This window comes from Cantharellus anzutake (assembly GCF_015039405.1).
Source record: "Cantharellus anzutake strain C23 chromosome Unknown EI90scaffold_19, whole genome shotgun sequence".
Taxonomy (NCBI): domain Eukaryota; kingdom Fungi; phylum Basidiomycota; class Agaricomycetes; order Cantharellales; family Hydnaceae; genus Cantharellus; species Cantharellus anzutake.
In genome coordinates, this window is record NW_024066969.1 from 892,921 (window position 1) to 919,307 (window position 26,387).

At 49.8% G+C, this 26,387-nt stretch overlaps 10 protein-coding genes across 10 annotated transcripts; 3 read left to right on the top strand and 7 right to left on the bottom strand.

The window, feature by feature from the left end:
- Positions 1-668: 668 nt before the first annotated feature.
- On the bottom strand, positions 669-3,452 carry EI90DRAFT_3122561 (uncharacterized protein; the record flags this gene model as incomplete). Its single annotated transcript, XM_039063523.1, has 8 exons — positions 669-704; positions 761-770; positions 840-950; positions 1,005-1,038; positions 1,088-1,256; positions 1,312-2,473; positions 2,530-2,639; positions 2,694-3,452. The coding sequence occupies 8 exons, from the start codon at positions 3,450-3,452 to the stop codon at positions 669-671; spliced, it is 2,391 nt and encodes a 796-aa protein (XP_038917110.1).
- Positions 3,453-3,484: 32 nt separating this feature from the next.
- Positions 3,485-4,320, bottom strand: EI90DRAFT_3122562 (uncharacterized protein; the record flags this gene model as incomplete). Its single annotated transcript, XM_039063524.1, has 2 exons — positions 3,485-3,900; positions 3,966-4,320. 2 exons carry the CDS (start codon positions 4,318-4,320, stop codon positions 3,485-3,487), a joined length of 771 nt encoding a protein of 256 aa, XP_038917111.1.
- A 573-nt stretch (positions 4,321-4,893) lies between these two features.
- Positions 4,894-8,054, bottom strand: EI90DRAFT_2917729 (WD40-repeat-containing domain protein; the record flags this gene model as incomplete). Its single annotated transcript, XM_039054622.1, has 15 exons — positions 4,894-5,026; positions 5,088-5,189; positions 5,243-5,355; positions 5,413-5,516; positions 5,566-5,803; positions 5,857-5,987; positions 6,034-6,097; positions 6,151-6,394; positions 6,447-6,872; positions 6,926-7,230; positions 7,284-7,348; positions 7,404-7,487; positions 7,550-7,670; positions 7,726-7,869; positions 7,923-8,054. 15 exons carry the CDS (start codon positions 8,052-8,054, stop codon positions 4,894-4,896), a joined length of 2,406 nt encoding a protein of 801 aa, XP_038917112.1.
- Positions 8,055-8,272: 218 nt separating this feature from the next.
- EI90DRAFT_3054547 (uncharacterized protein) lies at positions 8,273-8,842 on the bottom strand. The gene is made up of 2 exons (XM_039060092.1): positions 8,811-8,842; positions 8,273-8,747 (listed from the first exon to the last, which is right to left on the bottom strand). Exon 2 carries the CDS (start codon positions 8,736-8,738, stop codon positions 8,406-8,408), a length of 333 nt encoding a protein of 110 aa, XP_038917113.1. The 5' UTR covers positions 8,739-8,747; positions 8,811-8,842; the 3' UTR covers positions 8,273-8,405.
- Positions 8,843-9,283: 441 nt separating this feature from the next.
- Positions 9,284-9,895, bottom strand: EI90DRAFT_3122564 (uncharacterized protein; the record flags this gene model as incomplete). The annotated part of the gene is made up of 1 exon (XM_039063525.1): positions 9,284-9,895. The coding sequence occupies one exon, from the start codon at positions 9,893-9,895 to the stop codon at positions 9,284-9,286; it is 612 nt and encodes a 203-aa protein (XP_038917114.1).
- A 1,425-nt stretch (positions 9,896-11,320) lies between these two features.
- EI90DRAFT_3054553 (WD40-repeat-containing domain protein) lies at positions 11,321-15,226 on the top strand. The gene is made up of 8 exons (XM_039060093.1): positions 11,321-11,655; positions 11,710-12,129; positions 12,186-12,332; positions 12,391-12,546; positions 12,596-12,625; positions 12,688-13,203; positions 13,253-15,145; positions 15,191-15,226. The coding sequence occupies exons 1-7, from the start codon at positions 11,506-11,508 to the stop codon at positions 15,020-15,022; spliced, it is 3,189 nt and encodes a 1,062-aa protein (XP_038917115.1). The 5' UTR covers positions 11,321-11,505; the 3' UTR covers positions 15,023-15,145; positions 15,191-15,226.
- A 944-nt stretch (positions 15,227-16,170) lies between these two features.
- Positions 16,171-18,484, top strand: EI90DRAFT_3145413 (NAD-aldehyde dehydrogenase; the record flags this gene model as incomplete). Its single annotated transcript, XM_039065290.1, has 13 exons — positions 16,171-16,206; positions 16,258-16,354; positions 16,407-16,645; positions 16,710-16,730; positions 16,780-16,929; positions 17,000-17,024; positions 17,077-17,326; positions 17,383-17,589; positions 17,642-17,716; positions 17,780-17,895; positions 17,953-17,988; positions 18,113-18,185; positions 18,259-18,484. 13 exons carry the CDS (start codon positions 16,171-16,173, stop codon positions 18,482-18,484), a joined length of 1,551 nt encoding a protein of 516 aa, XP_038917116.1.
- Positions 18,480-20,234, bottom strand: EI90DRAFT_2995146 (uncharacterized protein). The gene is made up of 3 exons (XM_039056186.1): positions 20,146-20,234; positions 19,901-20,092; positions 18,480-19,852 (listed from the first exon to the last, which is right to left on the bottom strand). The coding sequence occupies exons 1-3, from the start codon at positions 20,181-20,183 to the stop codon at positions 18,874-18,876; spliced, it is 1,209 nt and encodes a 402-aa protein (XP_038917117.1). The 5' UTR covers positions 20,184-20,234; the 3' UTR covers positions 18,480-18,873.
- An 86-nt stretch (positions 20,235-20,320) lies between these two features.
- EI90DRAFT_3054562 (uncharacterized protein) lies at positions 20,321-23,760 on the top strand (the record flags this gene model as incomplete). Its single annotated transcript, XM_039060094.1, is given in 8 exon segments — positions 20,321-20,868; positions 20,916-21,259; positions 21,280-22,135; positions 22,162-22,842; positions 22,897-22,988; positions 23,037-23,525; positions 23,587-23,646; positions 23,658-23,760. Coding segments are annotated over 6 exon segments (2,724 nt in total), but the record flags the coding sequence as incomplete, so codon positions are not given.
- On the bottom strand, positions 23,347-26,275 carry EI90DRAFT_2995148 (Six-hairpin glycosidase-like protein). Its single transcript, XM_039056187.1, has 12 exons — positions 26,214-26,275; positions 26,146-26,159; positions 25,809-26,096; positions 25,638-25,686; positions 25,514-25,584; positions 25,417-25,459; positions 25,279-25,357; positions 24,628-25,223; positions 24,444-24,568; positions 24,145-24,368; positions 23,587-24,074; positions 23,347-23,525 (listed from the first exon to the last, which is right to left on the bottom strand). The coding sequence occupies exons 1-11, from the start codon at positions 26,263-26,265 to the stop codon at positions 23,765-23,767; spliced, it is 1,851 nt and encodes a 616-aa protein (XP_038917119.1). The 5' UTR covers positions 26,266-26,275; the 3' UTR covers positions 23,347-23,525; positions 23,587-23,764.
- Positions 26,276-26,387: the final 112 nt, after the last annotated feature.

A 26,387-nucleotide genomic window follows, 5' to 3' on the forward strand; every position in this document is an offset into this window, starting at 1 on the left:
TTTATTGATAACTCTGAAGTGAAGAGCGATTTTGAGATAATTTATTCCTGACTCTGGACGCCTTTTGGATGTTGGAGCATGTACTATCTGTAGGACCCAATTCTGTAATACCCCACCTTGTGATAGTCCACCCCAAGTAATGATACTGATTGGACGCAAATGGAACATTACAGTAGTAGAGAAGGTAGGAAATATTATGACAAGCGACTTTGTCGACTTAACCAAGGTCAAAATGAAAACACGAAGAGAATGGATGTCAAGACAGATGTCAAGGCAGCATGACGGATCAACAAATCAAAATAGGGAAGAAACGCGAAGGTACAGTAGAGTTCAGTCCGGAGCAGGTGTCAGTGAAGAAAGAAGGGATGGGAGAAGTAAATCCAGCAAGGATGAGTGCAAACGAAATGAAAATAGATGTCGCCAAATTGTAGGTAACGGGTATACAATAGGGGGAAATGCAATTACAGGATGGATTCGTGCAAATAGAATACCCACGATTTTAAGTAGAAAAACAAAAGACATTCAGTAATTCGAAACTTATAGCACATTTGATGGGACTGAAGCCTAATAATGCTACTTGTTGATGCAAGTGGAAGGCTGATGTAGATGTGGCTTGATGTGATAACGGATGTTTTGGGGCGGTTATGGATACAGTTAGATGGCCCGGCTCAGAAAAGGTCACGCAGGCTAGGAGGGACTTCGGGCTAAGGGAAGATATAAGTTGTGGAAGCGGGAAGCAACAAAAGTTGGGAGGACTTACGCATTTTATTCTGATGAAGCCCCCGCCAAGATTTTCCGTCAGAGCTTGGTCGAAGACGAAAAATCCCTCTCTCACTCACTTGTAGAAACACTCAATCGACCGCAACATCTCCACGTCGCCACCAGTAGCAGTAACAAAGTTAACGACCACGCCAGGGCGTTGCTGGTTTGAAGTTGAAGCAGGAGCAACACTGTCAGCTTATAGAGTCAGATTCCTGTCACATCCTTGGTGCTGAAATACCAACCAGTGAGCGTACTCCTCAACAGCTTTTGGGAGATCTGTGGGAGACGGGTCAGTTTCAACCTGCAAATTCAGGCCTTAACTCACCGTAGTTGACGACTAATGGGACATGGAAAGAATCTGGCAATTTAACTGGGGCGTCGAAAACCACGAGGACTCGGGTGACAAGAGGCCGTCCAATCCTGTCTTGAATATCATCATTATGGCGGAATTTACTGAGGGCCGCAGATTTTGTTCCTGAGTTCATGTCGTTGTGCTGGGAGGATAACGGAGATCAGTCAGTACCAACCTTGTATCAGACAGACACATACAAATGCAACAGTGTCTAAACCGCGGCTTCCAAGTTTATACATGACACTATCAAGAGACGCGCCACTTCCAACATGAACAATTGCGTAAGGTGGATCGATGTCATCGAAGAGATCGGCTAACGCATCGAGCTTCCATTCCTTTGCTTGAACCGTCTCTGCGTTAGAAACGCCACGGCCCGAGCCAATGACACCAGCAGCATGGTTTCCATTGCTGGAGTCGAGGCGCCCACCGGAAGTGAAAGCCAGGTAAAGGTAGAATTGGCGTAATGCACGTGGACCTTGAGCTCCGTCTCCATGCGCAGCATTCCCATCTCGCCGAACAAGCACGCGCACTGGTTCTCGGAGTTGGATGTTATTCGCAAGGCTGAGGACATCCTGCGGAACGGTGTTTGAGAAAAGAGCGGTCTGTCGCTCAGGAGAAGCAGGCGCAATCAGAGGCAGGTTCGAAGTGCGAGTTCCTGGTTTCTCGCCACCGCTGTTGCTTCCAGCCTCAGGATTACCAATGATGGAGAGGGTTGAAGAGAACCGGACTGCGCCGGGGCCCGCAGGGGATGAGGAACGGGCTCCTTCATTGTTCGAGACTTGATCAAAAGGGCTGAAAGTGGTGTGAGAGTTGGGTAATGCGTTCGCAACGGGTGCCACACTCCCAGCTACCGCAGCCACTCTAGGGCGAGGCGAAGGGAAGAGTTTAACAATGTTAAAAACGAATTCATGTAGGTTGCGCGCAATGAGTTGGTCGACCTCATCGAGCACTAAGAAGCGAACCTCTTGGCCAGGAAGACCACCAGGGGATGTGAATAGCGCATGAAGCTTCTGCGGCGTCCCACACAGGATGTGCGGCATGCTCTGTTGCAACAGGCGAAGCTCTTGCACGACGTCTCCGCCAGTACCAACACCAAGAGCGGAGCGAACGCCAATGGGACCACCGAGGTCTCGAACCATCCTTTGAGCTTGAGTGGCTTGATCAACAGTAGTGGAAATGATAACCACGAGAGGTCCGCGGTTGAACGGTTTGTTGGCGATGCTTGTCAAAGCCACGTGGATCGCCGGAATCACGTACGCAGCGATGCGCTCCTGAGTTGGAGGGGCTTGAGCGATAATATCCGAACCGCGAAGAAGGAAGGGAAGGGCCCGTTGCTGGATCTTATTTGGTGGACCAACACTAGGTCATAAAGAAATTACCGATTTGTACCTAGCATGTTCAAAATGACAACTTACCCATACTTTGCAATGGAACGCAGCAAATCAGGGAATAAAGGCAACTGCTCCCATTTCGTAATAGCAGGACCGGTATCGCGTCCACCAGATGCATTGTCGCTATCAATTGTCTACGGAGGCTGATTAGGCAGTGCCAACGATATAATCGCGAAAGCATGACTCACTGAAGTTGAATCCCTTCGCACCACTCCCAGAGACGCTTTGCGCTTGTCCTTTATTAACTGCCCAAAACCGGGAAGGCCAGCATCGCTGGCACTCCTTTGCATCAAGTCTGAGCTGGTAGCAGACCACTGCCGTGAGGGAGGCGCCCGATTGCGATGAGTAACCATCCCAACCTCGGGACGGCTTGGCAATGCATGGACTTGGTGGGACGCAAGTCCAACGCCTTGCACTGGCCCGACATTTTGAGCATTGGACGGACTCAGAACGTTAGCAAAACTCAAGCTATGCTGCTCGACATTATTATTAGGGTTCTGAGTACCAATATTACCGTTTGCATGAATGGCGGTGACATTATTCATATGTTGTTGCGTTTGCAACGCCAACAGCTGGCTCACAGACGTCGTCAGGGTGTTGATTCGCTGCTGAAGGACGCGAATCTCATCTTGATTGTGCAGGGCATTGCCACCCGGCAGCCGCGACTGACTGAAGTTCGCAATGGAGCCATTCCTGCTCGGCATACCGGGATCATTGGGAGTTGCATCCGCCAAGGCCCTCTCAACGAGGAAGTTAACTTTACGCGTCACGTCTCCAAGTTCGCGCTGTATCTCCTTAGTCGAGTACTCGCAACGGAGCAAGCGATCGAGAAGATCATTGACAAAAGGTGACGCCTTAACCTGGGATTCAAACGACAGGACATTTGGTTGCGTGTCAAAACTAGAAGGTGGCCGTTCGAAGGCACCACTGGTGGTAGAGAACGACATAGACGAAGCACGACTAACCGTGTTGCGGTCATTCAATTGGGGGAGGATGAACGATGAACGATGAAGAGTGTTGTTAATGGTGTCCGATAAATTTCGGGGCCAGGATCCTCCACTGTGGCTATAGATGCAATGGATGAGGTGCGGTTCATCCCGTTGAAGGAATCAAATGCGATGGAGGAGGGGCGGGAGGGTAACGAAGGCCGGGCGCTAGGCGTAAGCCCAAAATTCACACTATTAGGCAGGAATTCTCGCCCACTCAAGGTATGGAGGGAAGAACGGTGTTGGTCAGACTCGTGAGCGAGATCAACGGATCCGGACAAGCTGCTCGTGCCACGGGACTCGCTAGGTGAGACACGAGATTTATCGAGGCGACCAAACCAGGAGTCACGTTTAGAGGGCTCAGCGAAGAGCCACCCAACTGAAGCGGAGGGCGAGTGGTCGAATCCTTCTTTGAACTGAGAGCGGTAGGAATAGAATTAGTGAATTGATAATCCTCTTGTTGACGGCGATTACTGGTCAAGCCCCTGGAATCGGAGGAATCAACAGAAGAAAGTGTCACATTATCTTCAACGTCCTTGTTCGGAGTTGCGAGTCCACTTGAAAATGAAGCAGACCCGAAACCCCGGGGAACCATATTGGGAGAAGACCGATGCACCGTGCCACCATCTCTGTAAGACTCACGAGAATTGAGACCAGTGAGAGAATAATCTTGGAACAAATTGTTTTGGGTGGGGCTGGGATCAGACGCGTAACCGGGGAATCCGGTCGAACTCGTCAAGCTTGAGATACCCAAGCTAGATTTGGTGCGGAATTCCTCATCCGACGAATGGCTCTGCGTGTGGGCGATGGATGACGGAGAACTGGACATCGTTTGACGGTCGTTGAAATCCCCTGACAACGGCGCTCTCTGCTGATTTATCGGGAAAAAGGGCTGCGAGGTCGGGTTCAAACTCTGAAGGGCCCTCGGACTGTCCGTCATAGTTTGGTATCAATTATCCGCCGTTACCGGTATAGAAACGAACGCTTGGGAGGCTAGACGGACAAGAGTGGCTTGAGTCGAGCTGTTGACACCACACGCGCCAGGGTCATCCCTTTTGGAGAAACACGCCTGATGCGCATCGAGACGGGGAGGCAAAAACGCGCGCTCACCTCTAAAAACAAACGAACGAAAAGAAATGGTGACAGCGGGGTTGAGGGAGGGGAGGATTAACCTGCGTTCGTTGATTTTTCTTTCTAGATTGATCTCAACCCAAACTTCCGTCGCCCTGCCTCATGAATCGGCAACTCGCACATATACAAATTCAGCATCCGCCATATTCCTTAATGGGCCGGGCACGTTGCAGGGTTAGAAGCAGCCGCCATCCGCATGCGGCACAACACAAAACATGGACCGTGGAAGATACAAGGGATGGCAACATTGGAAACATTCAAAAAATGGGCATTATGGTTGGAACACAAAGCGGAAGATACGCAACGAACGATCCTCGGAGCAAACCGCAAGATCCAGATTCTCGCCTGGGTCCGTGCCCCCCGGTCGCCATCCTAAGCGATGAACCTGATCAGCATGGGCAATGCTGCCCAAGGGAATAGTTAATGTCGGGTAACACAATACAAACGAACGGAAATAGGTATCACCTGGCATCAAGTGTTAACTCAACTTCCCATTTACTTGCAGCGTTAAGCGGCGAGACATACACGGCAACCTCTCCATTTTCAAATCCGACTGCCATTCTCCGTCTACGTTCAGACTATGTTAGTGGGTCATAAGCTAGGAGATATCTAGGGTAAACCTTTTCGACCTGTCGCTAGGAGCAAAGTCCACTGCCGTGGCACCTTCTTTCCCCTTTAGCGTTTGGATCACAGTCCACTTTTTAGATGCCTCATCTTGCTTCCATATCTTAATCTTCAATAAAAATGTGAATGGTAAAGCGAATAAGACACACAAGGAGCATTGATTTACCAGTTTGTCCCGGGCGGCCGTAGCGAAAATGTCACCCTCGTGGGACCAAGCGCAGTCCCATATGATCCTGGAGTGAGGTTTCTCGTGACAACATGGCGCATATTCTGGAAGGGTCAGGGACCATGATCTACAACGCGGAGACTTGAAACATACCTCCGTTCAGTTGCCGTTCAAAAAGGCACCATGTACGATCACGGGAAACAGTGAGAATATATCGGTCATCGGGGCTGAACGAAATCCGAGTGATAGTGAGGGTATGACCAGCTAAGGGTTGACCAAAAAGGCGCCACGTTCCGGTGTCATGGAGCCTCACCACGGCGTGCTCGGCAGTGCTCGACTTACATGCAGTCGCCAGGAGCGAGCCTGAATGGGAAGAAGCTATACTGATCAACTGCAAGGACAATGAGCAAAGTGCATGAAGAAGTTGAGAAATTCACGTCCCACCTCGTACCCATGACCAAACAACTTCTCAATCTCAGGCCAGAGGGTCACCGCTGAAAGTTCAGGCTCAAACGGCATCCGAGTGAACATATCAGGATTGATACCCGCCGCGACAACACTATCCGCATCATCACCTATCCTTAACATTAAAGACAGTTCAATTATCCGCACAGTGCTCACTTGGTTCCGTGGCTTTGTTAGATAGCCCAAGCGGGGGCACTGATGCACCACTGGGTCGGGATCCCTTTGTCCCCGATCAACAATACATGACACCAAGATGGACAAAATGGGACTGACCATGTCGGTATTGATCTGGGTTGCTTGTATACCCGCTAAAGCCTGAATGAAAGCCTTTGGTGCATCGAAAACCCGGGCAACTTTCTCATCGGCTGCACTGACAAAGCGCAGTGGGTCGATGAATATTGCAGAGATCAGATCGTAACCATGTATCTGCGGCCGAGCAATTTCATGCCAAGTTTCAACCCGAGTCTCTCCGTCGTTGCGTATCCAATGACCATGAATACGAGTCGTCTGGTCGAGACTGCAGAACTCACATCAGCTGTATCTCTCGGTCCAAATCTCCATGTGTTCACCTCGCTGACAACAAATAGTTTCCTTCAGGATCCCAAGCAAGCCCCCTAACAGGCCCTTGATGCCCGGTGACGGCACCTATCTCCCTCCAAGTCTCATTGGCTCCTTCCTCCCTACTCCACCGTCTCCATCCCCCATTCCAACCCCAAGCCACCACCTCTTTGCCGCCCTGGGCCCAAAGCCCGCCAACAAAGCCACCAGCTTTCACGCCGCCAACATCACCAAAGCGATGATGAATAGTCCATAAGCAGTCAGGTTCACCCTGCGGCACAGTAGGAGGCGAACTAGGAGACCATATCATAACCGATGAATCGGCAGACGTGGATAATAATGCCGGCGGCTTCCCAGGGACACTGCACCACGAGACCGAGGTGACACCTGCCTCGTGGCCGATTAACAAAGCGTCAAACGTGAGGCTAAACTGTCGCCTAAAAATGGGTAATTTAGATATAGTCAGGTGAGGGGACACAATACTGGATACCTGGTGGAACCACCTTCAGTTACAGTGAGAACGTGAGCTCGGTTTGTGATAGTTTTCCCCCCTTCTTCGGCATCACCGGAGACCTCTCCTAGGCGTTTTTCAAAAGCGTCCAAGAGGTCATCCACTTCCGATCGAACGAAACTTTGATGGGCTTTGATGAGCCAAAGGCGGACATAACCATCTTGCGACGCGGAGGCGAGGGTCAGTGAGCTGCCCTCATTGGTGTTCTGCGTGCCCGATGACATATAGAAAGACAAGCCCTTTACCCAGTCTTCGTGACCAGCCAGGGAAAGGGAGTGTACGAACTAATGACACTCATCAATTATTACATTGGGAATTGAGAGTTAACGAATAGAACCTTCTGACCGGATCGGGAATAGATCTGAATCAGCCTGTCAGTGCTTCCCACTGCGAGAATAAGGGCTGAGAAGGACAGAACATCAGTCCGAGAAGTATTCGATTATGAGGTCCAACCCACAAGGTGAATCTGGGAGCTCAGAAACAACAATTGAGAAGGGATAACGTCCTTTCATATCAATGGTTTGAAGGTGTTCCAATGAATCTGTACAAGTCCTCCAAGCATATGTTCGTGTAGTCTTTCAATGACGCTTGTAATGACATTACTTGATTGCAGTTGCCAGACTTTGATAGTAGCATCGGAAGATCCACTAATTAAAATATCCCGATACGAAGAGATAGCGTTGATAGTCATCTCGTGTCCTCGGATCTTTGCCTTCGTAGTCCACTGGATGTAGACGGGTTAATGAGACAAAGGAAGAAAAGGTCAAGCAACGCACTACATCATTGTTCGATCGCTCCCATAAGCGTATTGAGCCAGCCAGATCTGCGCTACAGAGCAGCTTTCCATGTTCAATCCAATGAGTACAAGTAACTTCAGCCTCATGACCAGCCAATGTCCTTGAAATCCCTCGATTAAAAGGTTCCTACATATTGTGTTAGTGACCCCATCTCTTGCATCGAATTTCGCTAGGCTCACCGATACATCCCAGATTGCTATGAATTTGTGCGTCCCAAACGCGACCAGAGGCGAGGAGCGGTTGGTGGAGGCAGCATTTGGGTATCGGTTTGCGGAAGCTGAAATGTACAACGTGTCCACAGTGCCTCCCATCGAACTCGAACCTCAAAAGGAAGGCCAGAAGGAAATGACCTAGTGCCCTAAACTTGAATGAGTCATATGATCACGGCTCACCCGGCGCGGAGTGCCGTGCCGGACGCTGAGCTCGATGTCTTTTCCTTGAGCAGCAAGATGGGAATCGATTCATACAATGCAGACAAGGGGCCCGATTGTCGTTGATATCAGTCAAGTAATTTAGCCTTCCTGGAATGCATTGGTCTCATTCCAATATCGAACATTCGGACCAAGCTCGACCACTCTGTCACATATGAAGAATGAAAGTATGCCTATTGAGATTAACTCCTTCCTCGCCTTGTCGATTTTGGGCTGTGTTGCGCCGAAGTCCTATGACGGCTCGCAGTGATCGAAATCATTGGAGTGAGTCGAGAACTGACTACGTGTGGTGAGTGGGTGACGAATTAAACCCTGTGAAGCGCAAGTCCTACCCAGACAAGCTATCAGAAGAGACAAGATGAGACTCCGCTTGGCCATTCCGTGCTGCGATATCCCAATATATGCACAATTGTCCCCGTCTCCCGCCTCATCACTCAAGATCACTATTTTATCTATGTCTTCACCCATCCCGAATCGCTGCTCCCTGGGTGCCGTTCTCTTAGGCAGTAAGAATGCTGGTTGTAACAAGACGGAGGACGACATCTGCGTCACTGCGAGAAACATCCTAGTATCCTACATCAGAGGTACGTTATGTTAGAATTCTTGGTTTTATGGTGTTCGCTATGACCAACTCACGTTTGGTGATGTTGAGTCGTGTGGCGTTTAGATTTACACCTATTGCCTTTCTTGGTGGCGTCCGTGCCAAAGTCAGTGCGCATTCATAGCGCCTGACTATAAAACCCCAATTTTTGGACAACCCAACTTTCCTCAGTTCACGTACAACGGGACTGAGGTATGTTGGTTATATCATGTTTTAAATCATGTATTAAACATTAGTCCACCAGCGATAAACTCGCTAGTCCAACATTTCGTCTTATACGTTATAGGTGGATACGATACGTTTCCGTCACCACTATCGATGGAATTACCCTAACGACAAGGAGTCGCGTTTTCTGGCCACTAAATCCTTCGCTGGATGATGAATTTCGACAACGTTGATTAAATAACTACAGCCGTACTGCGAAGATCGCTAAGTTGGTCTGATGCTTCATTGCATGATCGAGAACTCACTTAGAAAGGAATGGGCAGTGTAGGCACCGTGGGTGCATTCAAAGAGATGGATCCTTTGAGGTAGCAGAGGAATCCTCCGAATTTTGCGTTTCTTCCTTAACACGTTGAGCGAGCTCCTCCTTCACAATTTCCAATCCAACAAAGCCTGCGTGACTTCCTATGACAGTTGTCCCTGCCATCGCCGCTACCGTCTCTGCCATTACCCTCGCACTGGGGGTACTCACAACATACGATGCCGGAGTGTCCCTCTTTTCAGAAGCGGACATGTGGAAGATAGGAGCGGGCCGCAGGTGAGGCAGTGATCTCCTACCCTCTACGGCTTGCTCAAGGCTGGAATAGTTGAAAATTTGTCGGCCGGCGTCCATGGCCATTTTGGGAACGAATGCTTCATGGAATTTCTGGTCTAGATTCTCTGGCGTTACAAATTCTCCACCCTGGTGGTATAAAGATGTCAAGAGGCGAAGTTTTGCGTCAGATAGATTCGATGTTGGCTCATTAGATGACTTCGTAGTTGTATGGCCGGAATTGTTAGGGGATGACTGCGACGAAGATGAGGGTCGGAATGAGGATGAAGCGCTTCCATGGGCATAAAATATTGGAGGACGGAAAGTCTTCCGTAATAAATGTGAAGGGGAAAGTCTGCTATACATTTTCATGACGGAGTGATCGTCGACAGGACAAGTCCAGTGGCCTGAAGAAATGAGCGAAACGCAGCCGGCAGTCCCAGACTCGTACCCAGTCTGAGGAGCTCCGTGGACGCGCAAAATAATAGCTTTTTTACGCAATGTAAATAAACGTTCTCACGCTAAATCGTTATTCTCACGTTCTGCTTCCGCCATTAAAGTCACGTTCTGTACTCAATACAGAAATCACATGGTGCGGAGTTAAACACATCGCCGATCACCTACTCCGCGACACTTCGCTCCTCAGACTGGGGCAAAATGTAGTATGGCTGTGCTGCGGCACTTTCCGGCCTCTGTCTTCCCACGGCAAACAAGGCTCGCTTCGAGGCTCTAATCACCATACCCCTCCCCAACCCAACACAGAAAAAAATCCAAAACAAATGTAGTAGTTAACCCCACCCAAAATTAACCCAGCCCAACCCAGTCCAACCCCCAGCTCAACCCGATTCTTGTCCTTATGTGCTAAAATTATGTTGGAGTCTTGTTATCGCGACTCAGCACTTTGTCATTATTGAACCCAATCAAGGGAAAAAGATGGTAGACCTACCTAATCATAGCCCAACGCAATATAAACTCGAAGTGGTACACAAATCCCAAATATGTGGGGCAATGCAATGATTTTCGTGAGGTTCATTTCAAAAGATATCTAAAAAATGATCAATATGGTCATGTGTTGATCGCTACAGTATCCCCACCCCAAGAAATTGGCCGATGAGGTGAAAAAGAATATTATTTTGAGTGCGCGATACTCTATTCTAATAGAGGCTGGCAACCTGCCTAGTGCGATACAAGACTCCAACATAATTTTAGCACATAAGGACAAGAATCGGGTTGAGCTGGGGGTTGGACTGGGTTGGGCTGGGTTAATTTTGGGTGGGGTTAACTACTACATTTGTTTTGGATTTTTTTCTGTGTTGGGTTGGGGAGGGGTATGGTGATTAGAGCCTCGAAGCGAGCCTTGTTTGCCGTGGGAAGACAGAGGCCGGAAAGTGCCGCAGCACAGCCATACTACATTTTGCCCCAGTCTGAGGAGCGAAGTGTCGCGGAGTAGGTGATCGGCGATGTGTTTAACTCCGCACCATGTGATTTCTGTATTGAGTACAGAACGTGACTTTAATGAACGTGAGAATAACGATTTAGCGTGAGAACGTTTATTTACATTGCGTAAAAAAGCTATTATTTTGCGTCCACGGAGCTCCTCAGACTGGGTACGAGTCTGCGGCAGTCCCCGAGCACACGGTTCCCATTCTCAGCTCTATCTCGAGGCACGGCAGAATCGATTTGGACAGCTAAGGCACGACTAACAACTTACAAGCTCAACCTTGTTGACCGACCAAACTAAAAGGAACAAGAACGCAGCAACACTGAGGGCAGACTCAATGACCAATGAGCAAAAACAAATGAACGCATCCAACTCAATGCAGAGCAGTTCTTGTATATGAAGTCGGTAAAGATATCCGGCCGCACGTTGCCTCCGCAGTAGATCCTGTGCAGTCTTCAAGGCCTCAAGCCAGACTGAAAGTTCGCGAGCATCACATTAGGCAGGATACCAAGCCTCTATTAGAATAGAACACTACATGTCCCGCTCACGTACTACTGAAGAAACGGACAAGGATCTCGACTTGGTCCCTCAGCCAGTGAGCCATGATGTGCTCACATCTAGTGAGGCGTTTCCACCAAGCGCCGTTGTCCTTCATGAAGACGTAGAGATCGAAGATGAAGAGCCTGTGAGTTCACTTAGCGCCCGAACATTCCCCTCGATGAATCATGATCGCCCATAGGAGAGATTCTTTGAGACGGGGCTCGGCTTGGATGCTCTAGATGCTATCAACCCACTCGAGGATGACGACAGCACCAACTCCCTCACTGGCGCCCAGCGCCCTCTTGCGCGGACCATGACCATCTCAGTCCTTTCAACCTTTTCGTATGGATCGGCTTTATCATATCGGAGCTCTGGGGTCATATATTCCCTAAAGGATCTTTGCGATCATGTCATCGAGAAACACATCTGGCTACAAATGGCAAGGATTGTCAGCACATCCTGCTATTCTCAGTATCGAAACCTCGTTCTACATCGCTTCCTTATCCTCCAGTTACGCCGTCCCGGGAAACAGGATATATGGTTACGGATTGATCGAAGGGCTGGATTAGGTGCTCTCTCACTCATGTGGAAACTTGGTAAAACACGTGCCCATGATACGGTGAGCAGTGGCCGATCTACTAGCACTATAGGATTTGCCACTGATGCCCCTCATAGGCTCAGCTCTCGGCGTCCAAGGAAGCCCTCGTTCGAAAGGCACGTCTGGAGAATGTCCAAACGTTTGAAAAAGCGCCCTTCCTTGGTGATTTTGGCAATTATCTTCGCGTTATTTGCGAAGAACTGCTAGAGTATAAGATTTGGCCGGTATGGATTCCACAGCGCTGAGTCCAATGAAGCGCCCTCATGACTACGATCCCTCCAGGAGAACTGTTGGATGTTCTGTTCTCTCTTGCAAGAGCACCTCGGGATCTCGGGAGACGGGGATTACACCTTCGGGATCCCAATTGCTCGTGACACAGCACCACTTGTTCGAACGAGAATATCTGAACGAGCACTGGCCCATGTTTCACCCAACACGGTGAGCCATGCGTAATGAAATGAATTGGGAGGTTGTTAATCTGGGGTAGATAATGACTGCCTTGCGAAGTGCGGCCTGGGTGTGTAGAGCTTGTTATTGCAATCGTTTTTTTGATGACTCACAGTTTGACCCGCACAACAGACCTTTATCCCTCAGTGGCAACCCTTAAGCCTTGCAAAGCCGACGGGGTGGCTTTCTCGCTCGATAGTGACGTTCCTTGCCAAATTTGCCTACCCAGCACAAGGCTTAGATACCAGTCACCATTCGCAAGGCCTCATGGAGTGGATCACAAACTCTTCGCTTGTCGCTCGCTTAGAAAAGAGCGAACTCCACTCTCGTATCGCTATACACTGCATCGAGACCCTTTGCCGTTTGCCAGAGGAAAATATTCTCCAACTTCCGAATCCTTTGATCCTCAACTCTGACATTCCAGACCTTGCTCTTCGGATCCAGTCGAATATCTCCTCTGACGTTCAATATGCCGCGCTCTATGGCCTTCTACATGTGGCGGAAATTGAAAACCCCTCAACGGAGTTGTTCAGCAAATTAGAAACATTTTTCGCCAAATCAATGATCAAATGGCTGGAAGTATTGAGCCTGCTAGGGGCGACAAAGAATGCTGTTGTTGAATTAGATAAAGTTACTATATGGTGTGAGGTGTGTGATCTGCCTTTGGTTGCTTAATCATTATAACGCCAGTTTATAGAATCAGTGCCGTCAATTGCAGGACCAGAAGCCACAAAAAGCTTTGCTCCGACTGCTGTTGCAATGCTGTCGCTTCACCTCCCAATACTATGAAGTCATTTCGGTTTCTGCTGGTCATATCGCACATTCAGCCGACGCAAGTTGGCAAAAGCAATACTGCAGACGATCTCCTGAGTGTCTCCCAACAGTGCGAGGGGCCAGTTCTGCATTAGATATTTTCCTTACCATCCGAGGCCACATCGAGGGGGTCACCTCGGTCTCATTCTCGTTAGATGGATTGAGGGTAGCGTCGGTATCCAGGGATGAGACGGTACGAATCTGGGATGCACTAACTGGGCAGGAACTCAAGGTCCTCCGAGGGCACACCAAGTCGGTCACCTCAGTCTCATTCTCATCGGATGGATTCAAGGTAGTATCGGCATCCGAGGATGAGACGGTACGAATCTGGGATGCACTGACCGGGCAGGAACTCAAGGTCCTCCAAGGGCACACCAAATCGGTCGCCTCGGTCTCGTTCTCGTTGAATGGATCCAGGGTAGCGTCAGCATCCGAGGACGGGACGGTACGAATCTGGGATACACTGACCGGCCAGGGACTCAAGGTCCTCCGAGGACATACCGGGTCGGTCTACTCAGTTTCATTCTCATCGGAAGGATCTAGCGTAGCATCGGCATCTTGGGACAAGACGGTACGAATCTGGAATGCGCTGACCGGGCAGGAAATCAAGGTCCTCCAAGGGCACACCTGGCCGGTCACCTCGGTCTCATTCTCGTTGGATGGATCCAGGGTAGCATCGGCATCTTGGGACGAGACGGTACGAATCTGGGATACGCTGACCGGGCAAGAACTCAAGGTCCTCCGAGGACATACCTGGCCCGTCGCCTCGGTCTCATTCTCGTCAGATGGATCCAGGGTAGCGTCGGCATCCGAGGACCAGACATTGCGAATATGGGACGCGCTGAATGGGCAGGAACTGAAGGTCCTCCGAGGGCACACCGGGCCGGTCGCCTCAGTCTCATTCTCGTCAGACGGATCCAGGGTAGCATCAGCATGCAGGGATGGGACGGTACGAATCTGGGATGCGCTGACCAGACAAGAACCTAAGAACCTCCAAGGGCACACCGGCTCGGTTACTTCATTCTCATTCTCGTCGGATGGATCCAGGGTGGCGTCGGCATCCGAGGACCAGACAGTACGAATCTGGGACGCACAGACCGGGCAGGAACTCAAGGCCCTCCAAGGGCACACTGGATCGATCGCTTCAGTCGCATTCTCTTTCGATGGATCCAGGGTAGCGTCGGCATCCGGGGACCAGACAGTACGGATTTGGGATGCACTGACCGGGCAGAAACTCAAGACCCTACGAGGGCACACCAGGGCAGTGACTTCAGTCTCATTTTCGTCTGATGGATCCAGGATAGCGTCGGTATCCGAGAATGAGACGGTGCGAATCTGGGATGCAGTGAACTGGGAAGTGATCTCCACTGATGAGTCTATCACATCTAACCCCTATCCGGATTCATTTCCCAATTTAAGCAACATTTCCTATGATTGCTCATTTGCCATAGTCAAGCATGATGATTTTAACCACATCCACCTCTTTGCCGGACCTTGTGGATCCCCTCATTTTATTGCCCCTTCCTGTATAAGTGACATTATTACTACTTGGAAGATGTCACACAATCAGCAAGCACTTGCTGTTGGTATGCGTGATGGAGGAGTCTTGATTATCCAAGCTCCACAGATATACCATTGTGTAGAACATGCATAGGGTAAAACTGACTGGCCTGTCAAGGGCGCCTCTGAGATAACATTTCCACGTTATAATCCACTTCAATTACTATTTCGTACATCGATCGGCCATGCAAGTGTATCCACTTCTCTTTCGAGCCTGAGCTTCGTCTCGCGCACACAGGTTCCGGAGATCCAAACTTAGCGTGGAACGTCGATCCCAAATACAACGCCTCGCAAAAGCTACTGGGATTCCACCAAAAATAAAAGAACTAGCGTGGCGCAAATGCTCAGTTTTAGAGATCCACTCAATTACGCAGTCAGGGATGACGCCAACGGCGCTTCTACGTCTCGGTCACTCCGCACTGGACGCATGCAGACCGAAGTCACAGCATAAGTGCATCCTGTGTAGGAAATGAAATTGCAGAAATTTGACTGATGAGGCGAGGAGACGCATTTGAAATTCACACATGCTGTCTTGAGCAAAGTACTATTTTACCTGCAAATATGGGCTCGCGTGAATGTTAGGGTGTTCGGCAGGAAACTTCCATACACCTTCGCAGTACTGTGCTGGTGTGTGCAACGACACAAACCTTGGTATATTGGTCACGGTGCTACGAAGTGAATCATCAAGGAACTCTTTTCACTTGCGTTCTTGTGTACGAGTGCTTGGCAAGAGTCATTGAAGAATTTGGATCAGGGAAACGGTGGGTGTTGCAACCCCCCGGAATACTCTTTCGATGATAACGCTGACGGCGACTGAATGCGGAGGTGGTTCGATCTCCAGCAACGAGGATTTTGTTAATGTCCCCGTTCAGGCCGCTTACTATGATGCAATTTGAGCAGTTTCCCATAGGCTTCAAGTTGAGTCTATGCTTCAAGCTCAGGAAATAACTTCGAGGATCCTTGTGGCGTGTGGGCCATGGATTAAACGTGAAAGCTTGTGGGTTCCTCTTCCCTCAATGGGAAAAGTCCCGTGTGATCGGGGGCCAAAACATGAACGAAACGCTGACAGAACGGAACACAGGAAAAACCCTTCATACACTATTACCTGACCAACCCAGACGTCGAGAATCACATAACCCACCGCCGAGAGTCGGGGTTCGGGCAGCCGCAATGCCACGTGACTAGACCGACAGGCATCTAAAATTGGATATCGTCGTCGCTCAACGAAGTCTGTTTCTCAAGATGTCGACTTACACGCCCATTGACAATGTGCCAAAGGTACTGCCGTACCCCACTCTTTAATTTGAATCTAACATGTCTCACTGGTAGATTCGTGACACTCTGCGGGCTGGTTTTGCCACTAATCGTTCCAAAGATGTTCGATACCGAAAGACACAGCTTCTCCAGCTTGCCTATCTATTGCAAGGTATAACTGTCTTGCCACTCTTTGATGGAACGTTTTAGCTGATTGGTCCTAGACAACAAGCAGCGCCTCGTGGATGCACTCCAAGCCGACCTCCACCGACCAGCAGCTGAAACTTTCTTGGTGGAGATCGGGGCTAGCATAAAGGAAGCACTTATTGCCTATAAGAGAGTGGATAAATGGGCAAAACCCGAGGGTGTCCCGTTTGACTTACTCACATTTGCGATGCGAGGGAGGACATTGAAGGAACCTAAGGGCACCGTTCTCATTATTGGGCCGTTCAACTATCCATTGGTGAGCTCCATAGTTGGAATTCTTTTATGTATGTGGGGGAGTGTTGACGTTCTTGTTTTCGAAGTGGTGTCTATTCGTCCCCCTTGTACGTTGTGTTGGTGCGCATGTGATTCGTAGGTTTCTCACCCATGCAGGTCGGAGCCATCGCAGCCGGGTGCGCCGTCTGCATTAAGCCATCCGAAGTCGTACCATCTGTCCAAGACCTTATCGCTGAGCTCATTCCTCAGTACCTGGACCCGGACCTTTACCAGGTTGTTACCGCCGAAGTCGAAGGCACAACAAAGGTGATTGTCGATCGTGCGTGCACCCTGTTGCGCAATTGGGCTCACTCCCACGTGGGATTTATTTACGTAGCTTCTTGAGCTGCAGTGGGATCACAGTGAGTGTCCTAATCATGAGCATTATGGAAATTTACCAACTGCACTCCGTAGTCATGTACACCGGCAATGGAAGCGTTGGGAGGCTGGTTGCAACCGCTGCGGCTAAACACCTCACCCCGGTCTCTCTGGAGCTTGGCGGAAAGTCCCCAGTGATTGTTGATGACACAGCCGATCTTAAAGTCACAGCTCGCCGTGTGCTGTGGGGGAAAGTCATCAATGCTGGTCAGACATGCGTTGCGCCTGACTACGTTCTAGTTACGGAGGGGCGGCAGGATGCTCTCGTGGACGCTCTCAAAGAAGTGTAGGTCCCTCGCCATGTCAGGTGCTGTTGATCATCAAACTCAATACGGTTGTTAGCCATCGAGATTTCTACCCCCAAAATTCCGTTGCGGAGTCTCCCGATTTCTCCCGTCTGGCTGCCGACAGGCACTTTGAGCGTGTTAAGAAGCTTCTGAATGCCACCAAGGGTGAGATTGTTTTGGGGGGCGAAATGGATGCGAGTCAAAAGTTCATCGCGCCCACTATCGTCAAAAACGTAACTTTTGAGGATTCTTTGATGGAAGAGTGCGTCATAGTTTCTCAAGCTGTTGGTTGCTAATTGGATTTGCCTTTGTAGGGAATTGTTTGGACCTGTCCTACCGATAATACCAATCAAGGACGTCCAAACTGCAATTGACTACATCAACTCAAAGTGAGCTGCCTTCGAAGCACTAGACTTGGCTTGTATCTGAAGATACCGCTTTCTTCTCTTCAGGGATCGCCCACTGGCCTTGTACCTCTTTTCTACCGACGACAAACTGAAGAAAGATATCCTGGCCAAAACCATCAGTGGCATGGCTATGATCAACGATATTCTGATGGCTGCTGCCGGTGTGTCAACATTTTCCGAGGGTCAATCTTACGTGCTAACGAACCCGATCCATGCAGTGGAGGGGCTCGGGTTTGGTGGAACTGGTGCTGTGAGTAATGATAGGGCCATTTCAACAGATCGCGAAGCTAACCATTCGTTCTCTGCCTTTTAGTCGGGATGTGAGTAACGTTGGCCGGGATTTCGCGACTAACCTTGATGTTACCCTTCAAACCTCAGATGGAGCACATAATGATAAGGCTGGTTTCGACACCTTCACTCATCGTCGCTCAACAGTTGATGTCCCAGGATGGTGCGTCTCAAATTTTTATCATCCCAATAGCGTCGATTTTATCCAGAGTCATTATTCCATATCCCTGTTACAGGCTTGATTATATCGTCAAATTCCGTTTCCCACCATACACGAAAGAGAAAGAAAACTTGGCCAATAAGTTGTCAATTCCGAAGATCCCGTACCCCCGCCCAGGTACGCAGCCACCGTTCGGCTGGGAGAAATGGTTCACAGTATTCATTTTGGTTGGTGGACTGGCAACAGCGCTCACAAGGAAGAAAGGGATCCTAGGTGCAGGGACAAATAGTGGGCCCGCGTAACATTTGCATCATTTAATTACACATTTGGTATTCTGCTCTCATGACATGCATTTCCCTCCGCCTCTGACAGGTACAGTTGTATCGTTTCTCAGACCGCGCTAGTTTTGCTGTAACTTTGACGCAGTCGGGTGTTCGCTGGTAGTTCTCATAATTTCAGTTTGCCGGATACTGGATATAACAATATAACGATATAACAAGCATACTGAAGATCATAGCGGCACGGGCTTTGGATGAGAAGTTAATCAAGTGACCCTTGATAACAAAATAATCGGAAAGTACATGGATAGCACAAAAATATACCCCAGCAACGCCCGAGGAGTGGAAGAGTGCCATCGCTGGTGGCATCTCGCATGCTGGGCTTTCCGGCACCATTTGGAGAGAGAATATAGCTAATCCTGACTCCCTTCACTCATAGACATGCTAGATTCTGAATGGATAGGAGAAGGGGCGCGCTTTTCAAGTTCCGGCCCTCCCAGACGGACAGGGACTGGCGAACGGGAACGGGAACGGGAAGGCGGGCGTGAGCGTGAGGTTGACCTTGAATCAACTGATCTTCCTCGTGAACTGCGAGATCCTGATTCTGAACGGCGACGAGGTGGCAGACTAGGAGAACGACGAAGTGGGCGACGTTTACCGGCCTCAGGAGTGGGTGAGCGGGATACAGGAAGGCGACGTGGAGGTGACCGACGACGCGGAGATAGCTGGCGGCGCGGAGGCGACGGGCGACGTGGAGGCGACCAACGGCGTGGAGGCGATCGACGACGTAGAGGTGATTGACGGCGCGGGACAGGGGATCTGGAACGGGAGTCGCGACGGCGCGGCGGAGGGGAGCGTGATCGTCTTTCGTGGGAAGAGCGCATGGGGGGAGGGGACATGCTACGTTTTCGGCCCCGGGGAGACGGAGGAGCAGGAGGGCGGAAGCCGCGTTCACGGCGATCGCGGTCGTTGCGAGAGGTGTATGTTGAACGTGCCTCTTTCTCTCTCGCCTCGCGTTCGAGACGTTCCTCATATTCACGTCGTCTTCTCAGTCGTTCTCGTTCTTTCCTTTCGGCCTCATACTTGGCTCTTGCGGCAGCATGCTGAGCCTCAGCCTCCGCGCGCTCCGCTTGCTTAGCAGCCCGCTCCTGAGCACGTTGCTTCTTGTCCTCTTCCTGCTTTTCGCGATCGAAGGCAGCACCTTCGATATAGTTTGAAGAAGTCCCTAAGGCTTGGGCCATTTTCGAGAGCTCGCTCTTTTTCGCCACAGCAATTCCATGCGTATCATGGGACTTGAGATTTTTTCCAGTTGGAAGTGCAATGTGTGAGAGATTTTTGAGTAAGTTTTGACGAAGAGCGTCAACTTGTGCTTCAATTTCATCTTCAGGCACTCTGTGGCAAATGAGATTCCTAATGCTGAATGGGCGGGGTTTCGCTCACTCTTTTTCCTCCAACTCGAGCTGCAATTCAAGGCATTTCAGCTCTACTTTTCTCTTCCGTTCATGTTCGAGTATCCCTTGGTCGGGTTCCCTTAAAGACGGGCCCCCTTTACCAAACTCGACTATTTGGTCGCTAATGGGATCTCGAGAGCGCAGGTGTGACAGGTTTCGAATCACATAGCCATTGGTGCCGCTAAGAGTGAGGGATTCAATAAGGTTGAAATCCTTTATGCCGTTTCCACGTACCTTCCTCTGGGTGTTGTGAGCCCGATTCCATTGTACATGTTGGTGGTTGAGTAAAGGATTGAGGATTCGGCCGAGTCCCACGATCACGGGGATGTTTAGCACGCCATTCGCACGCCATATCATGCAAGGGCAAATTTTATTCACCACGTTCAATGGCGTTGCTGCTGTCAGCGACAGCTGAGGAGAAGGTTTCCGCAAGAGCCGCTGAGATAGTTGAGGCGATTGCTGCGCGCAATAGCAGTACCGTCTACATTTACGATGTAGCTGCCCAATTCGGTCTCGGAGGACTGGTCAAAGCAGCAAAAAAGTCCCAAGCATGTTACCCCACTGTAGTCGACTTGCAGACTCGAGATGGATCTGGCTTACTCCTCGCAGGGAGACTCTCTGAGGGGACAAGCACTGAGGGGTCGCAAGCGTCCGTTACACTGACAGCTTTTACCACACCACACGGGTTACTGCAAATGGCTCCAGCGATGGCCTCATTCCCTCCGGCGTCTCCTTCCTCACGGGCCATTCTGAATATCCCAGCTCTCGGGAGCATCGGGGAATCGTTGTCTCTGCATCCTTCCCTCGAACAATTGGCAATAATTTTGCCTGTAATCCCCGAGGAATTCTCGATCATCCTATCGTCTTCTCCTCAGGAAATCGCTGATGTGGCGTCTGCCGCTTATTCTGTCACGGACTCACACGTTATTCACGTCTTCAATCATTACGATGGTGCCCGTGAGCTTCGCGAGCTATCCTACCCCAAAGACCGGAACCGACCCAAGCCCAAGTTTCTGTCATACAAGCCCTTGAGAAATTTGGCTATGGGTCATTCGATTATTTCGGAAACAAAAATCCAAGAATCGTCCTTGTGTCATTAAATGGCGTATTTGCCAACTCTCTTCGTGCCTTCGCCACAACGACATCCACAATCGGCCTCATAGTTGTGCGTGTGTTACAACCTTGGGATATGGAGCTTTTCAAGAAAGTAGTTCCGACTTCTGCAAAATACGTGCATATATTGGAGGAAGTCATGGATGAGTTCAGTGAGGGAGCTCTTTACGGCGACGTCGTGACTTCGCTGGTGCCATCGAAAAATGATACCCACCCTTGTCTCCCAACCTTCTACGTCACCGGATTACCCCGAAGAGAATGCTCGACCTCATCAGAGACCCTCAAGTTCTAAGGGAGCTCTTATCCGAACTCGTGGGAACCCAGCTGCCGTTGCAAGACCCAACAACACTCGACGCCAAGAAACTTGTTTTCATTGGATCCTCTACTCCTCGTGGGCTTCCCTTAAATATCGTGAGCGCCTTTACGCAGAGCAAAACACTGCACACGAGATATCTCCCCACCTCTGACATTTTCTCCAATCTTGGTGGAGTCGAGGTCAGCAGGGTGATCCTTGCCCCTTTATCCTCGCCCACCACTGATTTTCCATTCAATACCATCCTTCCCCTGGAAGCTTCAGGAGAAAGGATATCCGGCACCGCCGATTTTACTGCCATCCTTGATCCGAGACTTCTAAAAACTCACGATGTCCTTCGGCATGCGCATCAGGGATCGCCAGTCCTCATATTTACTTCGATGAGCACACAAGACCTTCTCGGAAGTTTGGTGGAATCTGCGAAGCAGCTTATCCCAGAACGGGATTTAAAGCTTTTCAAATACGACGACCACCAGACGTTCGGAGATGGGTATGGCTTTTTAATTTATGAAGCTCTGGCGCATATTGCCTTCCTGCGCTTATACGTGGGGAACGATCTCATGAATTTAACCCTGCTTTCAAGGGCTTTATTGGGTTCCCAGGTCGATCAGATACCCGTTGACGATCTCGTGAATGCTGTTTGGGAGGACTTAGAAGTTGTTCCGGTTTTGTCCACAGTTAATGAATCTTTGAATCCTATCTCTATCGAGCCCCCAAAAGCGACTCTACAAGGATTCGACTTTAATGCAACTTCTCTTGACGATGCTGATGCAGGGATTTGCGATGCTGTTCAAAACAGTTCCATCACTACCCTTGGCATGAAGCTGCGAAACATATCATTTTCCGCGAAGCATTTAAATCGACACCCGATTCTGAAGTTCTTGCGCTCCGGCCGGAAGTCCCGACGGACACGTACCTAATCACTTGCACCGTCAACAAGCGACTCACACCCCTTTCATACGGCCGCAATTTGTTCCACTTGGAGTTCGACATCGGAGACACCGGTCTTACCTACAAGATAGGCGAGGCGCTGGGCATCCATGGTTGGAACGATGAAGGCGACGTGTTGGACTTCTGCCGATGGTACGGCGTCGATCCTAATGCAGTACTCTCAATCCCCTTGCCGTCTTCGGCGGGCCGACAGCTCATGGCGACTCGCACCGTCTTTCAAGCTTTACAACAGAATCTTGATATTTTTGGAAAGCCACCCAAATCCTTTTTCGCGGCTCTTGCTACTTATGCCAAGGATCGTCGAGAGCGGATGGCTCTTCACTTTATCGCCTCGGCCGAAGGGGCTGCAACACTGAAAAAGTTCAGCGAAGTTGATACTGTATCGTATGCAGACGTGCTGCAGCTGTACCCGAGTGCGCGGCCTAATATCTCCGAGTTAGCAACAATCGTGGAGGAGATTAAGGAGAGACATTACAGCATAGCAAGTGCCCAGAGCGTTGTTGGCAACCGCGTCGATCTCCTTGTGGTGACGGTCGACTGGGTGACCCCGAGCGGTATGTGCTACAATGACCGCTCCTCCACTGTGCTTACCCCAAAATTTCCCTCAGGGGCACTAAAATATGGGCAATGCACTAGGTATCTCGCAGCCCTCAAGCCAGGCACAAAAGTCACCGTCTCCATCAAACCAAGTGTGATGAAAGTAAGCAACTTTTTTTTTCCCGCCTAACTTATCCTCACAACTCTCTAGCTGCCTCCCTCAGATCTGCAACCCGTCATCATGGCAGGCCTTGGGACTGGGGCCGCCCCGTTCCGTGCCTTCATGCAGCACCGAGCTCTTCAAGTCAGCTTGGGTAAATCTGTGGGTCCTTTAGTCTACTATTTCGGCTCACGGCACCGCTCCCAAGAATATCTTTATGGGGAGGAAATCGAAGCTTATATCAAGGATGGCATCATTGCGCATGCTGGGCTGGCTTTCAGTCGAGATTCAGATTCTAAGGTTTACATTCAGCATAAAATGCGTAATGACGGAAAAATGCTGGCCGACATGATTAGTGGGGATGGTCCTGATACAAAAGACTCTGAAAAGGGTGTATTTTATTTGTGCGGCCCTACCTGGCCTGTCCCTGACGTGTTCGAGGCACTTGTGAACGCCTTAGTCAAGTATTCAGGTCGAGACAAATCAGAAGCTGGCGCCTATCTAGAAAGTCTGAAGGAGCAGGAACGATATGTTCTAGAGGTGAGTTACCTATATTGTTATCACCAACCCCGATTCGTGCTCATTTTACGTATGAAACCAGGTGTATTAGATGTAGATGTATATTGTGTTCTCTGCATGTTATAGGAGCGAGTTTGCTGACTATCGTTAGCATGTCATCCCTTGGACATGCTTCAGTGACATTGACAAGTGCTTTAATTGTATATTCACTTGGCTGACATGAACAAAATCGTAAAAGTCCATTATCTGTGAAACTTGGGCTACCAACTTTTCCCCTTGTACTTTTTCCTGAACCAGAACGTGTAAACGAGTGCGGCGATGACACCAAGACCCACAACTGTCACGACTACAGCAATGACGATCTTCTTCGTTCTCGACGCAGTACCCTTTCCGCATGAGAATACAGCGTCGCAAGGATGTGTCCCCTGCTTGGGTCGTTTCGATTCATACGCGCCTGCCTGCAGCACGGTGTAGAAAGGGTCCTGAGTGTTCGAGATGACGTTCGCAGCGGCAATAGTAAGTAGTGGTGCGTTGTAGTCCAGCGCTACTTCTGTTTCGGGCCAGTCAGATCTACAACGAACGCACACCAAGGTCCAAGTAAGCACGATCGTCATAGATCAATCAAAACCCACGAACTCACCGTATGTCCCAGAATTGGTCATTTTTATCTGGTCCCCCCACAACTGCACCATATAGAACGTGGGCTTCCTCAGTTGGGTACGTATTTATCGTGCCCGTATCGTTCCCACCACTGGCCAACGCACTATGTGGATTTCTTGGAGAATTAGGATTCACACCGACAACATAAGGCATTTCCATCGGGTTGTTTCCCAGGACGTAATCACGCTGTGATGCAGCAAACGCCTGAAGTTATCATTAGGAGAAGCGTGAGCACAACGGTTTTGCATTGAGGGAACTAGAAGTAGTTTCCAGGCACACCTCGTACGAGTTCCTTCTGGTGTCATTGGTTGCTAGCGGTGCATAAAGGGAGAGCAGCATTGCGGCATTCAGCGCTGGGTTCAAACTGGCCTCATTCGAGTCTCCTTGATAGTACAAAAGTCCTCCTGTGATTACCGCGAGGTTCAGCCACCTTTCTACTTGCAGTAGAGTGGTTTCAACATACCCTGCGTCAGGTGGCCATACCCCTGCCCATTTACAACATTATCTAAATACCTCTCTGCTTCTTGTGTCCAAAAATCCGTCGTGTTGCTCCATGGCTCGTACATGCTAGACACTTGAACCCCAAGGACACCAAGCGCTGGAACTTTGTTATCCCAGTTGAGAGCACCGTTTCCACCTCCTAAAGACGAGTTTTTGAACAAATTCAAGGCGCCTTCGTAATAGTACTTGGCATCCCCATCCGGATTTGACGAGTTTTGATACTGATATGAGTATGGCGACTCGAGCGAAGCCGCGGCCAAGAAAAGAGCAGCGAGAGCTTGGTCATCCAGGTACCCGGACGAAGGGTATGACGATCCGACCGAAGAAGGAAGTGACTGAGAGTATACCTGTTGGGGCTGAGTATCGCGTGCAAACGCAAAGAGGTTTTGAGCGTAACGTAAAAGGGTCTTGGAGAACGTGAGGTCTGTTAGGTTCGCTGGGGTGCCAATGGAAGAATGATTGCTTTTTGTACCACTAGGATAGAGTGAGGTCCCGTTGTACAAGATCGAGCATGCTGCGTAGGCGGCGGCGGCGGATGCTGCTACGTCCGTCCCGGGACTAGGAATGGGAGTTATTTATAGATAAAGGTTCACCGAATGAGGTAACAACCCACTATTTGGTACTGATCAACCATGTTGGTCGCGGAGTAGGAATGTTTTGGTCTCCTCCCCAATAATTGTTGTCTATCGACGCTGGAATGAAGGAGTGGGAAATTAGTAATAGCGCCATAAAATCATTAGGAGCGTCATACCATCGCCAACTTGTACCACCAGACTCGTTATGTTTGGCTGAGCCTGGGAGAGCCGATGTGATCAACACGAGACGGGCGGTGCAAGAAAATGACGCACATTTATCAAGTATTGAAATGCCCAACGAAGGATACTGTCGAGGTAAGGTGTTTGTTGAGCCAAGTCATAGCCTATGGCAACTGCGTTTGGCTAAGAGCATTTGTAAACGAGTGTGGATGCTCACCAGAGCCAAAGCTTGTGGCTCCCCAGCATATAGACGTCAAAGTCCAAGTCTGGCAAAGTGGATCAGCTAGGGAGGCGACGTATTGGTCAACAATAACGTACTAAAGGGAACGTAATCTTGAGGTAGTCTATCCATAGGTCGAGATGAGTGAGAAGCGCTCAGAGAGTACACCATCGAGCCATACATGCCTCCTGCATCATAGAATCCTCCCGAGGGATTATCACTGAGAGCGGAATTGTTCCTCCAGCTCACGCGATTGTAGGTGGACAAGTTTCCGCTGCGTTGAGCATCGTAGAACCATAGGAGGTCCCCAAGAAGGTTTGACCATTGGGGATTAGGTATAGTAGATGAGTTGGAGCGTATAGCCCCTGAAGAAGCCGGTGGAGGTTGGAACGGTTGAGAAGGAATCGGGAGTTGTGCATATACAAAGGGAACAAGATGAATGAGGAAGAGACATTTCTGGGACAAAGCCTGTAAATTCATAAACTCTAACTCTGGGCGGCAATACCTTTTGCCTTGAAACTGTTCTCGTGCGTTAGACGGCGGTTTACTCCTGAGTGCTATGTAAGAACTTGCCTCGAGGCATTTGTTTGGTCTTGATGACGTCGGGACGGGTGCGAACCCTCATCTTTTCTTTTTTTCTCTTCACATCGCGATCAGGAATTATCAGTTCCTTGCTGTCCAGTGGAATGCAGAATAATCTTACTCTTGCAGGAATCGTCTATCGAGCCTCGACCGGGGGACTTGTGA

Excerpts from the sequence above, each read along its gene's own strand:
- EI90DRAFT_2995146 (XM_039056186.1), bottom strand. The coding sequence starts at position 20,183 with ATGTACAATGGAATCGGGCTCACAACACCCAGAGGAAG. Across the intron at positions 20,093-20,145 it reads CTCACAACACCCAGAGGAAG|CGGCACCAATGGCTATGTGA; the intron begins GTACGTGGAAAC and ends CCTCACTCTTAG. Across the intron at positions 19,853-19,900 it reads CTCGAGTTGGAGGAAAAAGA|AGTGCCTGAAGATGAAATTG; the intron begins GTGAGCGAAACC and ends CATTTGCCACAG.
- EI90DRAFT_3054553 (XM_039060093.1), top strand. The coding sequence starts at position 11,506 with ATGTCCCGCTCACGTACTACTGAAGAAACGGACAAGGATCTCGACTTG. Across the intron at positions 12,130-12,185 it reads AAACACGTGCCCATGATACG|GCTCAGCTCTCGGCGTCCAA; the intron begins GTGAGCAGTGGC and ends TGCCCCTCATAG. Across the intron at positions 12,333-12,390 it reads TAGAGTATAAGATTTGGCCG|GAGAACTGTTGGATGTTCTG; the intron begins GTATGGATTCCA and ends CGATCCCTCCAG.
- EI90DRAFT_3054547 (XM_039060092.1), bottom strand. The coding sequence starts at position 8,738 with ATGTTTCTCGCAGTGACGCAGATGTCGTCCTCCGTCTTGTTACAACCA.
- EI90DRAFT_2995148 (XM_039056187.1), bottom strand. The coding sequence starts at position 26,265 with ATGAGGGTTCGCACCCGTCCCGACGTCATCAAGACCAAACAAATGCCT. Across the intron at positions 25,687-25,808 it reads GAGGCATGTATGGCTCGATG|ACTTGGACTTTGACGTCTAT; the intron begins GTGTACTCTCTG and ends CCACTTTGCCAG. Across the intron at positions 25,224-25,278 it reads TGGTTGATCAGTACCAAATA|TCCCGGGACGGACGTAGCAG; the intron begins GTGGGTTGTTAC and ends TCCCATTCCTAG.